The sequence below is a fragment of the Metarhizium acridum genome, assembly GCF_019434415.1.
Source record: "Metarhizium acridum strain ARSEF 324 chromosome Unknown scaffold_555, whole genome shotgun sequence".
NCBI classification, from domain to species: Eukaryota; Fungi; Ascomycota; class Sordariomycetes; order Hypocreales; family Clavicipitaceae; genus Metarhizium; species Metarhizium acridum.
In genome coordinates this window covers 171,473-186,624 of record NW_027094039.1, presented here as the reverse complement: position 1 = coordinate 186,624, position 15,152 = coordinate 171,473, and the positions used below count along the sequence as shown (strand labels likewise).

Sequence of the window (15,152 nt, the reverse complement as noted above, 5' to 3'; positions counted from 1 at the left end):
CAAATAAAAAAAAAAGAAAATTAGAAAAATTTCATGCCACCCATTGGCCCAGCCAAGGCGCGCCATCGAGTTGCTCGAATCTACAGCGAGCTGCCGCAAATCACTTTTCTCAAACCAACGCCGACGAAATCTCATACACATCTCATCGCGTAGAAGCCCAACAGCCCGCTTGAAGCCATGGAGTCGGGGGTCAAACGTCGAAAGATTGACCGTGGCGGATCTAGCCTCCGGCATGACGGCCTCATCGATTTCGAGTCTCGCAACGCTGTTCTAGTATCGTCCGCCAGCACCTTTGTCCTTCAAACCGATGAGCTGCTCAGGAAGGCCAAGCTTGATTACAGCAAAACGCTGAAAGATGTGGACGGAACACTCTTTCGGCTGAAAACCATTGTGGATTCCATCGAACCGCATGCACCTCTTCCTGTGAGCCTCACCTCCTGCAATTTTGCTGGCTTAGACGCTAATCAACTCAATGCACAAGATTGCCGAGGCGACAGTAAAGTTCGAAAGGCAGCATCGAATTACCGTGCCCTACCCAGATCCCAAGCCACGAAAGGACTCCCCTTACAAACTTTCATACGCAAAACCCTCTCAGTGCAACGTCGTCGGCAGCTACGTCTCTAGGACCATGGTCAAGACCCAATCCGCCCTGGGTGTTGATATGGTTGTCGAAATGCCTGTTTCATTGTTCCAAGACAAAGATTATCTTAGCATGCGATATTTCTATCGGAGAGCCTACTTCATTGCCTACATCGCCGCACATGTTCGCCATGAGATGGGTGATTCCATGACGTTGAGCTTCGAATACCTACATGAAAACCCTCTTCTCCCAGTGTTGGTTCTCAAGCCGTCGACCGATGAAGATACGACGGACGGAACCGAGAAGACGATATTCAAGTCTAGCAAGAAGGATAGCAAGAAGCACGGCTATTGCATCCGGCTAATCCCATGCGCTCCCGACAACCTTTTTCCTTGGTCAAAACTTACACCGTCGGCGAATTGTACGCGGCTGGGAGAGACGCAGGAGAAGGAAGAGAAGAAAAGGAAGGGGAATAACACATCTTCGCCATTTTATAACTCGACTCTCAACGCCGAGAGGACCTTCATACAGTACCTTAGAGTACTGACTTTCGCAAAGAACGAATGCCCGGCCTTTCCAGACGCGTGCATCTTGGGTAGGATATGGCTCCAACAACGAGGTTTTGGCGGCGCTATTTCTCAAGGCGGCTTCGGTCATTTTGAATGGGCTGTTTTGATAGCCCTCCTGTTGCAGATGGGCGGAAGAAACGGGCAGCCGGCTCTTTCGGGCTCCCTGAGTAGTACCGAACTGTTCAAGGCCGGTATTCAATTTCTGTCGACAACAGACTTTAATAAGAAGCCGTTTGCCTTCAACATGGCTAAAGTCGATGCCAAATTAATTAGAGAAACAGGTCCTGTCATGTTCGATCCCGTACGAGAGCTAAACATTTTGTCCAAGATGACATCATCGTCCGCTAGTCTTCTACAGCTATATGCCAAGTCCACTTCAGACTTGTTATCCGATGACGGTGCTGAAAAATTCGAGCCCACATTCATCGTAAAAACGGACATTACACTGCAGGTTTTCGACGCGCTATTTGAGATCAACAGCTCTCATATTTCCAAGTACGCAGACTCCCCTGATCGCAGCAGCATTGCCTGGAAACTCGGATCAGAGATGCACCAAGTGCTCAAAAAAGCCCTCGGAAACCGTGCCCAACTCGTACATATTCAGCTACCATCAGTGAAGCCATGGTCACTTTCTGACCAGCCTGCGGAACTGGCTACAAAGCTTCTTGTTGGGGTGATTTTTGATCCCGCTCATATGGCGCGACAAATGGAGTACGGTCCACCTGCAGAGGAAGAAAGGGAGGCTGCCGCGTTCAGACAATTTTGGGATGAAAAGGCGGAGCTGCGTCGCTTCAAAGATGGGAGTATCCTTGAATGCGTCGAGTGGAATGGCAAGCTGCCTTCACAAATTTGCGAAGAATTAACTAGCTACTCTTTGAAGCGGCATTTCAATATCGCAAATGAAGATATTGTTGCCTACGGAGACAGGTTTTCCCCCCTCATTGGCTTGTCTCATCTCGACAAAGAAGCCTTCGACTCAGCCAGGCGAGCATTTACGACGTTTGAAAGCGACATTCGCAATTTGGACGATCTTCCACTGCAGATACGCCAGTTATCACCAGTCTCACCATCTGCTCGCTACTCGTCCCCGGAGCCGCCTATGCTTGGCTTTCATACGGATGGCATTCAACCAATGGACGTTAACCTGTACTTTGAGGCATCTAGCAAATGGCCGGAAAACCTCACTGCCATCCAGGAGGCCAAGATTGAATTTCTTCTCGATTTTGACCGCCGATTAACGGCGGCCAACGACAAAATCGTCACATATCTGGGTCGCGAAAACGGAGACGTTGGCATCGAAAATCTCGCATATTTAGATATCGTATATAACAACGGCGCAGCTTTCCGCCTGAGAATATATTGCGATCTCGAAGAGACGCTACTGCAGCGTCAAGTCCAAAATATGGTACTCGATCCTCTTGTCCGTGAGGAGGCATCAAAAGCTCTCGAGACACTCAAGTGGCATTCTGCTACACTGCCGCTGCATACTCAAACCATTGCAACCTTTTGCACTCGTCTGCAGCCATTATCACAGTCAATTCGCCTCGTCAAACACTGGTTTGCCAGTCACAAACTCTGCGGACACTTGTCTGACGAGCTCATTGAACTTTTTGTTCTGCATGTCTTTCTTCAGCCGTATCCCTGGATGATGCCTTCGTCGCCTATGACGGGATTCTTGCGTACTCTTTTCTTCTTGGCGAGGTGGGATTGGCGGGATGAGCCCTTAATTGTAGATTCCGCAGAGACCGTCTCTGCGGCAGAACGGTCGGCCATGCACCGGGAGCTCGATTCCTGGAGGAAACGAGACCCTCACATGAACAATTCCGTCATGTTTGTTGCTACTTCCAGCGATCACTCGGGACTCGGATACACGCGTCATGGACCATCGAAGCTCATCGCCTTCCGAATGACTCGCCTGGCCAAGGCTGCCTGCAAACTCGTTCGCGACCAGGGAGCCAACGTCGAGCCCGAAAGCCTTTTCGAAACGTCGCTGCAAGACTACGACGTACTGATACACCTCTCCACCAAGACCATCAAGAACATCTTGCACGAAGCAGCTACCGAATCCGGCGCAAGGAAGCACTCGATGTATAAGAACCTCGATGCGCGCACAGGCAAGATGCCGCTACCTATAAGAACACACCCCGCCGCCGTCTTGGCCCAGGAGTTGCAGCGCGTTTATGACGACACGCTTGTGTTCTTCCCAGGCGGACCAAATGAGTCTGTTCTGGCGGCTATTTGGAACCCAAAGCTGGAAAAGAAACAAAAGTTCAGAGTTGGACTGTCATATAACTTCCGAAGGGTAGCTGTAGTTGGTGGTGATGATGCAGCAGCTGATATGGTCGAGGTGAATCGACAGGCCATTTTGCTGGAGCTAGCAAGGGCGGGCGGAGACATGATTAAAAGAATTGAAGTTGGAGACGATGAGGAATAATTCGACGCAAATTCGTCCCAGGCTACCAAGTCCAACAATTTGTTGTATTTATCCAAGTACCGTCGATTATCACGGGCAGCATCAGCCGCAGGGGCTATGAGCGCATGGGCGTCATTTATAAATATATCAGTATACAAACTGCACAAGAAAGATTAACGGGACAAAGAGAACGGTTATATGTCAGCTCAGCCACAAACATATGAATCTTGTTTATTTGCTTAGACATTGATTGCTATTTGATGTACCTGATGTCGACTCCGTGCCCTCCGTATTCAAAAAAAGAAATTAATTAACGCCGTTTCCGTGGTATAGATGCATATGTACAATAATTCTTCCATTGTCCTCTAATCCACCCATTACAGCATCTTTTGCTTCGTTGACATTTCAGGCATGTCGTGTCTCATCACCCGTCCTTCTTCTCAGAAACCTGCTCCGTCGAGAACGAGCAGTACTTGTCTTTGATCGCCACCACCTCGTACGTGCCCTCTTGGCTGGCTTTGATAACCTTGCTGTGCTCGTACGAGATATCATGTCTTCTATCCAAGACAACACTTCTATGTCCCTTTTTGGCGTTGGTACTTCTTGTGTACGTGAACTCAAAAGGAGGTGTCCCCCAGAACTCGAACAAAATGTCCACTTCGTTGCCCTCATGAATATCGACGCGAGATTGCTTGCCACGACTGATCTGGACGCTAGGGAGAGGGTGGATCTTCTTGTGCAGATTGACTGCTGCACGGCATTCGCTGGCCTTATCCGAAATGCTGGTAATGATGAAATCGCCAGGTTTCTCAGCCACACGGCGGAAGTTGGTGGTCTGTGATTTAGCATTCCAGCGGCCATTAAAGTCATATGTGATATCAAACGGCGGCGTTCCTGAGAGTGTGTACGCGATTCTTTCACCAACACAAAAGTCTTCGCGGGACTCTAGCGGATAGATGGAAGGGGCATCAAAGAGCTGCACCTGAATCGATGGTCCATTGACATCGTACTTTTGCTGACATCCTTTGGCATCTCGGACGCGCCTTATGCGGAGTTGCTGCGCTCCGAGGCGTAAGTGCTCTCGTGGGATAGGCATCAAGTAAGAGTTAGAATTGATGGAGGAAATTCGGTAAGTATCCGGCGCCGATCCGGACTGGTGCTTAATTTCCACTTCAACGGAGAATGGAGGGACGCCAGTCAATGCGATGGGAATTTTGTCTTCATGTTCCTGTTCCTCCATGCAGTACTTGAAGGATTGACCAGGTTTGGAGAAAACCGCCGTCGGCTTGGCGTTAACGCGCTGCTGCACCACAAGTGGACGCAGCTTCTTGTCACTGTTATAAAGATTATCCGCTAGTCCAACAAACTTGTACACATAGTCACCAGCCTTGCTAGTGTCCATGGATATCGACGCCTTGGATAATGCGGCGTCAAAGCTCCTGGGACTTTTAGAGTAGGAGCCCTGCGAAGATCTGTGTTCCAGTTCGTACGACACATGATATGGGGGTGATCCTGAGTTTAATTAGCAAGCGCTGGCTGAACGATTGAGTACGTAGGCTTGTCCACGTACCTTGAAGCTTGACTTCGAATCCATCGATATCACCCTCGCATACATCCTGCTTAATGAATGCGTCCTTGGCGCTTGTGACGCTTTCAGTTTGAATCAGTGAAATCTCCGGTCTGGGGAACCAGTCCACCTGGAATGTAGAGGCGGCCTTATCTACAGTGCCTCGACACTGGCTATCATGTACCTCGAGGATTTTATACACACCTCGAGACTTGACAACTAGGTGGTCGTTCGGGGCGATGGCAGTCTTGAAAAGCTCACTTCCAGATTCATTTAGATTTCGATATCTGATTGTCCAAGGGGGTTCGCCCTGAAGTCGAAGCGGAAGTTGCAAGGATGTATCTTCGACAGCCATGATAGCGCTCTTCTTCTCTATCAAGCCAAACCCGCCGCGTGGTCGTTGACGTCGGACTGTAATTTTGATTTGTTCTTGCAGGAAGGTGCGGCACCCACGTTTGTCCTGCACACTGCTAAGAGCGAGAATATAATCTCCGCCTTTCGAAAGTACCGGCGTCTTGATCTTGAAGGTGTTGTCTTCTAGATTACTTGCACGCTCTGTTTTGCGTTTGCCATCGTGGACAATTTCCCACTCAAGGTTGAAAGGGGCGTCGCCATTAAAAGCGACATCTACCTCGACTTCGGAATCTAGGCAAGCGTTTATGGTGTCGCGTGGGTGGACAATTCTGGCTGAGGCAGCTGGCTTGACAACCTGCTCAAGGACTGTGTCTTGACCCGATAGGGGCAGGCCAATGTACACCGCGTCACTTATCGACGTGAACACATACCTGTGTCGGCCGGCCTTCTTAGGGATGAGCTCAAGCTGTGAACGCAAACCGGGGACGCGCAAGGTCTTGTGTTCTGGGGGGCCGTCTGAGATGATATCGTAGTGGATATCGAACGGAGGAGTGCCCACAAGGTCAATATCAACACGAAGACCAATGGAGTTGCCAGCGCACTTATCAGGTATGTCTTCGGAACGAATGGATAGATGGGGCTCCAGGGGGTTGAGCAGCAAACAAGATGATGGCTCGTCTACTTCACCTTCACAAGAGCCACTGCTCACCGACTTGAGCGTGTAAAGTCCAGCTTCAGATACGAAGGGTCGGTCTCTGGAATTCTTTGCTGAGTGGCGGAATGTTGTAGCTTCGCTGCCATGATCCCCGCTGTTAGTCAGAGTGTCGATGGGCGAAAATTCCCAGCTAATTTCGTGTGATGTGTCTTTGACAGAGCCAGAGAGACTGAAAGAAACAGGCAGGGATGCAGCTCGTCCTTTCGCAACCTTGATTGGGTTTCGAAGGTCACAACCATCCATGCGAATTTTCGGCCGCTCTTTCACCGTGAACTTTTGAGTCAGGCCCTTTGAGCTGGCGACATCAACGTCCTCGCCCTCCTTGGCGTACTTGACCTCATTTCCAAATGCGTCGTGGACTTCGTCAACTGAATACTCCCATTCTCCAGGGTTGGTGAGGGACTCGTTGAGGCCGACTGTGACTGTGGCAGGGCGTGCCCACGAAAAGTCATCAGCAGCAGAGACGGTGGCCGTGTTCGCGCCAGTAATGAGAGGTGACGCAAAGCCGTCCGGCTGCAGGCTTTGGAATCGGAAATCGTGGTTTATGCCGTTGACAGAGCGACTATATTTGATCTTGAGAGGTGGAGTGCCCATAACTTCAAGAGATAGGTCAGACAGGTCGCGAATACATCGCTGGGAGGATTCCGAGGCCCGAATCTTGGCCTGCGGACAGGGAACAACGTAAGTTTCCTTGGCGGCGCGCTGAACCTCGAGTTTGTACTGGTCCAAGACTTTGCCCAGCCGATAAACACCGGGTTTCTTGACGACATATAGCCAGCTGAACCCGTCGGCGGTCGGGTCAGCATTGTGATCACGAATGGCTCTGGCAACCTTGTTGACTTCGCGAGTGGGTATCTTGATTGTTTCCTCCTTGTTGGTATCAAGATCGATGCGAATCAGTTCAATCTCGGCGGGCACGGTGGCATTAAAATAGATTGGTAGTGAGGCGCCAATCTTGTCCTTTCGGTTCAAGCAATAAGGTAGCAAGTCCGGGTTTAACACAGCAGAGCCTTCGGGGAGAATGTTGATGATTTGTTTGCCCATAATTAACGAATGATTATTCAAAATGCTCGAGATCTTTACGTTGTGCTCAGAAATGGAGATTTCGCGATCGTACAAGACCTTGGCAAAACCGAGGAGCCAGGACTGCCATGGTAGCTGTGCTGAAGGTTAGTTGGATGTGCATGAGGTGGGTGTATGAATCCAACTTGGTGTGGAAGTCAGTAGACTCACGGGAATATTGAACATCAACATGTAATTGAAGACGACGTGCCCAGCAAAGAGGGTAGTGACTAAAAATTGCGAAAGTTCAAGCCATGGTATCCTGAGCTCAGGTAACCCAAAGAGGAAAGCAAAGTCAATAAAAATCCACTTGATAAACAACCACCAAGATGAGTCGCCGTCTTCTACGACCTGAAGCCAGTCATAGAGCTTCCAGGCCCACAGAAGCACGTATACAGCGAGGGCATATAGACGCTGCTGGGGAGCATCGAGGAAGGTTAGAGGAATAACAGGGTCGGTCGCAACTCGACGCGCAGTATTTTTTTCGGGGGCGAGAGGGAGAGTGGGAGACTTGGCAGAATTGCCATTGGATGAAACAGTGCCGACTGTGGAAGGCGTCTCTTGGAGGTTCTGTCGTCGTGCAACGGTAGCTGGGGTTGCTGGAAACCCAGACCGCAAGCGAGGAGTCGCGCTCATGGCATTCCGTATCAACAACGAGGGGAGCAGGAAAGCATCGAAAACCAAACACGGATGAGGTGACGGACGGTGTGTGCAGAGCGTGCAGCGCGTCGTGGGTGCAGGTGAGACGTGATGGAAGCACGAGCTGATGATGCGGCAGCAAAGCTTCCAGGCGTGTGACCAACTTTTTTGTGCTGGTGTTGAGATACAAGGACTAACTTAGTAGTGCCAGGCAACCAAGTCGAGGGCACGGGCTACCCGGTAGGCCAAGAGAGCGAGAGCGAGAGTGGAGTCGATCTTGAGTGTCCACGGCTCCACGTCTGCACGGCATTGAACATGAAAGCTCGTCCCTCGAGCCACTCGTGGGTGAATTATTGTTCCCAAGGCACTTGAACCTAATCAATCGAGGTCGAACACCTACTCGTGCCCGCCCCACTATTTTAGGCGTCTCGTTTCACTCACCACCTAAAGGTGGTGCTAGACAGCAAGGCGAGCCACCCACTAAGGCGGGTGTAACGGTGGCTTAGGTTTTAAGGCATAGTAGGTCTGTTTCTTAGGAAGTAAGTTAGGTTAAATGCTATAGAGTAGCTTTTAAGTAATATTATAATAAGACCGTTAAGAGTATAACTCTTAATAGTAAGACTATTACTTAAATTAATTAATAGAGAATTAAATTACTTAATTATAGCGGAATACCTTCTTCTTAAGTACCCGTTTATTTCTCTATTATAGTTTTAAATTAATTAGCTTAATTTTTAATTTCTTTAAACTTTAATTAATTAACTTAAGGTTTAATTAGTTTAATTCTCTTTAATTAATGCATTTAAATATTAACCTCTTTAATTATCTTTTAGGTTACGTAGCTAATTACATGCTCTTATCTTCTTCTTATACCTATAAGTTATACCTATTTTAGCTAGTATAGTTCTATTTTATCTCTTATATAGTATTATTTATAATATTATACCTCTTCTTTATTAGTCTTATTCTTAAAGCTATTAAAATAAGCTAATTAAGTGTTATACGTTTTTTTTCTTTTATTATTATATACTATTATATTAATTAATTGTATCTTAAAATAATAGTTTAAAGCTTTATTTACTTCTTCTCTTTACTAGAATAATCTTCTTTTTATAATAATTAATAATTCGTTTTTATCTCTTATAAAAGCTTACGCTTATTATACTTATATAGGATTTTCTTAATATAAAGCCTTTATTTTTAATTTAAGTTATTATATAAAGTATATAATAAATAAGTAAGAGAATTATAATATTATAAGAGTAACCTCTTAATAGCTTTATAGTATTATAAATTAATATTATAAGCTTAAAAGAAAGCTTAAAGAAGCTAAGAAGCGTACCCTAACTAAGAATTAAAAGGTTTTACGTTTATAAAAATAAAAGAAATTATAGTTTAAGAAAATAATACGTGTAATTACGCGTGGTATTAATAATATTAAAGAGTTAAAGCGTATAAAACGTAAAGAAGTAAAATAGCTTTAAAAGACTATAAGGGTTCTTTTTACTTCTTTTAAGAATCTAAATTTTACTTTAATTTATTTCTTAAATATTAAGTTTAATATTAAGTTATTAGGTAATACTTAAAAGATTAATTAGAATGCGTTTCTTAAAAATAAAACTATTTAAGTAACGTTAAGTAATTTATAAGATTTCTAGCTAATTTTTAAGTGTTTTTAAAGTTTAAATATCCCTTTTATTTAACGAGATAATAATAATTCTTTATATTCCCTTATACTTTAAGTATTCATTTAACTTTATATTTATTAGTATTCTCTATTATAATATTTATAGTAATTATAAATTTATCTAGTACTTTCTCTAATAATAGTATATAAAATATAGGATAGATTCTTATTCTATTAGGTAATAATAGTTTATAGTTAGTATTTAAGATTTTCCGTTTAATAAGAAATAATCTAATCTTCTTTTAGTTAAGTTTATTATTAGATCGCTTAATTTTAATATTTTTACGAATAAGGTATACTTTATATCCCTTCTTTAGAATTAGCGCTAATAATCTCTTTCTATTCGCGTAGTATTTTATTTAGTTCTATAAAAATATTTATTTCTATTATAAGTGTTTCTATATTTCTATTATAGTTACTATCAGAGCTCTTACAAATATAGTAAATACAAGTGTATTATATATTGTATTTTGTATTATATTGTATTTTCGTGTATTATATTTAAATACATTACATTACATAACTAAAATACCTATAAATGTATTATAAGTAAAAAAAACCCCTGTTTTTTTAAACTTAAGATTATAAGGCTAATTATAAGGGTTATAAGGGAAAATTTTATATTATTTAAAAGAGCTAAATTAGCTCTTTAAAATGTCCCACTTTTTATCACTATAAGTTATTATCTTAAAAAGTTATAAGCAATTGAAAATTCGCCCCGCTTTACTTACTTTTTATTTTAAGACATAACTTTAAAGCTTAATATCTCGCTTAATATCCACATTTTAGGGTTAATTTTTAAAGATTTAAAATCACGTGATTTTTAGCTTTATTTTAATATATAATATGCTTATATAAGCATTTATTTCTATTATTAGATATTTTATAGCCTTATAATACATTTATAGGTATTCTTATCTTGTAATGTATTGTAATATATTACAATACAATACATTACAATATAGTATAGTAAAAAATACAAAAAATACAATACATTTAGAGGTCTGGTTACTATATGCGTTATAGCTACTAGCGCGTTTACATTTTATGTTGTATATATTTTAATAATAGGGTTAAATCCGTAATTTACCCTAAATAGTAATATCTTTATATTATTAATCTTAGAGCTATTATAAGCCTATTATACTAGTAGTAGCTATTTTACCTAATTATTTTATTAGTAGTTAATATAGCTTCGTAAATATTATTCAAGTATTTAGTTTAAGATTTTTATTTACCTATTTAATTATAGGTAAAATACTATTAATAAGCTTTATTTAATCTTTATAGTTTTTATAAGGTATTTTTAAAAGTTTAAGGTAAATAATTTATTACGATTTAATATAAGCTTTATTAGTAATTTATATTATATAATAACTATTTTAAAGAATATATACGTTAAGTTCTTAGTATTACTTAATTTCTTATATAAAATATAATAGGTGTATTTTATAAGTTTATTTATAATAATTAAAATACTATTATAAGCTACTCTTATTATAGGTTCTTTTAACTTTAATAGTTTAATAATAAAGTCTATTATAATAGTTTACTATACTCTTTTAGGTAATAATATTAGTTATAATTCTTCGTATAATACGTGTCGCGTTAATTTTACTTTATTACACGTATTATATTTCTTAATAACTTCTTATATTATTTTTTTGCTTTTTAAGAAGTTATATAATCTTTTTAGCCTATTAATTATTTTCTTTATACCCTAATATCCGTGTAATAAGTGCTTATATATTTTCTTAATAAGCTATTCTTAAAGTATACTAGAAATATACTATTATTTATTATATAAGAAGGTCTTACCTTTCTTAAATAAATGCGTTTTCGTTTTTTAATTATTTAAATAACTATTATTCTTAATATATAATATAATCTAATATATTTATATTTTATTTAGCTTAACTTATTATATTATATTAATTTCTTAAGTACCTAATATAAGGTTTCTATTCTTAATAGCACGTAATAAGGGTATATTACTTACTTACTTATTTAATTTTAAGTTCTCTCTTTAGCTAAGCGCGTTTACTCTTTTATTTTTAAATCCTTTATAATATATAATTTTAAAGTTATAATTTATAAGGGTTTTATACTATTTAATCTATTATTTATTTAAATTCTTTATAGTTAAAAATAATATAAGATTCTTATAGTTAATATAAACCTTAATTTAATACTTTACTTTTATAAGATAGTGTTTTTATTCTTTAAAGCACTTAATAATAGTTATAAGTTCTTTATTATAAATCCTATAATTAAGTTTAGGTTTATAGAGTTTCTTTAAGAAGAATATAATTAGGTATAATCTTTCTTAATTATCTTATTATTTAAGCTATTCGCCTAGTATAAAGTTTAAGGCGTTAATTTTAAGCTTATAAGGTTTATTTTAATTAAGTGCTTTTAATATAAGTTTTAATATAATTAAATCTTTTATCTTTTAGAATATTATAACTTTTAGTTTATTCTATTAAAAGCTAACTTCTTTTTTTATTAGGTTTATAAGAGGTTATAAAATATCTTTATATTCGCTTAAGAACTTATAGTAGAAGTTTATAAATACTATAAATCCTTTAACTTCTTTTAGATTCTTTAGTGTAGGCTATTCCTTAATGGTTTTAATCTTATCCGGGCTTATTTATATTTCTCCGTGTGTAAGCACCAGAGCATTAAAAGTAGTGTAGTTTTGTAGTTTTTAGTGAATTTTAGTGTAGTGTAGTATAGTGTAGTTTTACTACACTACATTACATTTTAAAAATTAGTGTAATGTGTAGTATTAATTAATTTATAAGCTATTATCAGCTAATATAATTAGTAAGCTAAAATAGAGCTAAATTTGCTTACTAATATTAGTATTAATAAGCAGGGATTAGCTAGCTTAGATAAGCTAAAAACAGGGATTAAAAAACTAATAAAAATATAAAAATAAGAGAAAGTATAAGGGAAATTTAAGGGATTTTTATTAGGTAAGTAAGTATTATGTTATACTATAATTATAATTAAAATTTACGTAATATAAGAAAGGAAAAAAATTCTATTATTTATATATAAATATTTTATAAAAAAAGAGATTTAACTTATTACCCTATAACTTAAATATAAAAAAATTAAATATAAAGCTTATAAGAAATATATTAAGGTAATAAATAATATTCTTAATTATATATACTAGCCTTAGCCTTATAAGTAATATAATTATTATTATAAATATAAGAGATTATATTCTTTTAATTATATTATATATATAAATTTATATAAAATATAAATTTAAATAACTCTTTATATAGTTAACTTTAAATATTACTTTTTAAACTTTTATAAAGCTAAAATTTCACTCTTTCATATAAAATAAAAAATAATAATAAAAAAACCCTTTTAATATTAAATTAAGTATTAGAATCATAAATATTTTCCTCCTCTTCTTCTTCTTCTATATCCTCACTAATATCTAAATAATTAGACTTAGAAATATCCTTATTTTTATTAGAATTAGTTAAAACTTTATTCTGATCTTCTTCTTCCTCTTCTTCTTCTTTTTCTTCTAAATTTCCACTAGAATATGAAAATAAATTATAATATCTCTTATTTTCCACCCTTTTATTCTTATTTTTAACCTAGTTTTTTAATAATAAAATAATTCGAATAATTTCATGTAATAAAGCAGTTCTTCGCTTAGTAATAATATTAGTTCCCTAGTTAAAATTCCCTTTTATAGCTCCTAAAGTAGCTGGAATAGCTAAATATTTTCGAGCTATTATAGAAAGAATTAGGAAAGATTTAGTGGAATTAGCCTACTAAATAAATATATCTTGCTATTAAAAGTTAGCTTATAATTATAAATGTATAAATAATATTATAAAAGATTATAAAAGATTAGAAATACTGTATCTTCTTCAAAATTAAGCTTTAAATAACTAGAAATCTCATTTTTTCTAGTTTTTTTAATAGCTTTAGTTTTTTGCTTTGGAAATAAGTTATTAAATAAGCTAGGCTTTTTTTAAAGCCTAATATTATTATAAGAAGCTGAATTAGCTGGTTGTTGTAAATTAACTTTAATTCGAGTATTATTTGTATTTTTAGTTGATTTTTTAGAATTAGAAATTTCTTCTAATTCTATATAAGGAATTGCTTTATTTTTAGGGTCTTTTATATATTCGTAATAGGTTCTATTATATAATTAGTTATTAAGAAATTTAAAATAAATATTATATATAATAAATTTAACTTACTCTTTATATTCGGCTTTTAAGTCTTTTAATAGTTAATTAATAGTATTAGAATTAATACTTAATTGATTTTTAATTGATTATAAATTAAGTCTAGGGTCTAATATAGTAGCAAATAAATAAGGCTTCTAAAAATTATAATTACTATTAATATCCTTAGGAAAATAGTAATTTAATTTATATAAGCCTTTTTCTAAAGCTAAATAAAGACCTTAGCTAATAGATTATAAGTATTTAACTATAAAATAATTAGTAATTTAAAATAAATTTATAAAATTATAAAACTTACATTTTTAAGCTAACTTTTTTGATCTTTTAATATATCTTAAAGTAAAGTATAAATTCTTATTAAGAAAAAACATATTAAACTTATAGTATTATAAGATTAGCTTTATAATTGTATTGTAGGCTAATTAAAAATCTCTAAAATACTTGTTAAAGTATTTAAATTAGCCTATTCTTGCGTAGTTAAGCTAGCATCTTTAAAAGCTACTAAATTCGTTTTTTTCTGTAATATTTTAATAGGTTCTGCTAATAAAATAGCTGTGTAAAGCATTTTATAGGTTGAATTCCATCTTGTTGCGTTTGCTAATATAAGTAAAGTTAGTTATTAATACTTATTATAACTTATTAATATTAATAATAATATTTATAAGCTTTTAAAGCTTTAAATAATATTTATAATATAGAATTAATAACTTACCTAATGGTATTTTTGTAAGATTACTATTTCTAGTAATAAATCCTTTATCTTTAGCTTCTTTTAAAGCTTCTAACCTATTAAGGACTAGCTATACTATACTACTATAAGTATACGTCTTTAAAAAGTAAGAATAAACTTAAGAAGAAAGAGAAAGAGAAAGAAAGGTTTCCCTCTTCTTACCCCCCTTTATATCTTTACCTAACTTATAAATTATTTAGGTTAAGTTTAAGCTACCTTTATAATAAATTTAGCTTAGGCTTAAGCTACTAGCTTAAGCCTATAATATACCCCTTTACTTACCTAAGCCCTTTTAGTACTTAGCTAATAGCTATATAAAGCGTATTATACTCTCTTTTTACTCTTTATATTTATTTATTTTTATTTCTTTATAAGGGTAAGATAAGCTAAGTATAAAATAAATCTTTTATAATATCTTCTTTTTATTTTTATAACCCCTTATTTTTACCTCTTTCTTAGAATAATTTTAAACCTTATTACACGCGTTTTCTTATAGAATTTATCCGTTAAGCTCTTAAATTAATCTCTTTATTCTCGCGTTAATTTAAAAAAAAGAAAAATAATAATATAACTAATATTACTAGTACTCTTTTACCCCCTTTTACCC

General features: G+C 36.8%; 2 protein-coding genes across 3 annotated transcripts; one reads left to right on the top strand and one right to left on the bottom strand.

Annotated features, from left to right (window-relative positions):
• Window positions 1–51: 51 nt before the first annotated feature.
• Window positions 52–5,046, top strand: UTP22_4 (U3 snoRNP protein). Of its 2 annotated transcripts, XM_007812852.2 has the most exons (2): window positions 52–423; window positions 482–5,046. In XM_007812852.2, the coding sequence occupies exons 1-2, from the start codon at window positions 178–180 to the stop codon at window positions 3,581–3,583; spliced, it is 3,348 nt and encodes a 1,115-aa protein (XP_007811043.2). In that variant the 5' UTR covers window positions 52–177; the 3' UTR covers window positions 3,584–5,046. The 2 variants fall into 2 exon arrangements, with proteins under 2 accessions (XP_007811043.2, XP_065973576.1); XM_066121221.1 differs by having other exon boundaries at window positions 66–5,046.
• Window positions 3,557–8,069, bottom strand: J3458_018737 (uncharacterized protein). Its single transcript, XM_007812853.2, has 3 exons — window positions 7,432–8,069; window positions 5,133–7,356; window positions 3,557–5,074 (listed from the first exon to the last, which is right to left on the bottom strand). The coding sequence occupies exons 1-3, from the start codon at window positions 7,894–7,896 to the stop codon at window positions 3,987–3,989; spliced, it is 3,777 nt and encodes a 1,258-aa protein (XP_007811044.1). The 5' UTR covers window positions 7,897–8,069; the 3' UTR covers window positions 3,557–3,986.
• Between the last annotated feature and the right edge of the window lie 7,083 nt (window positions 8,070–15,152).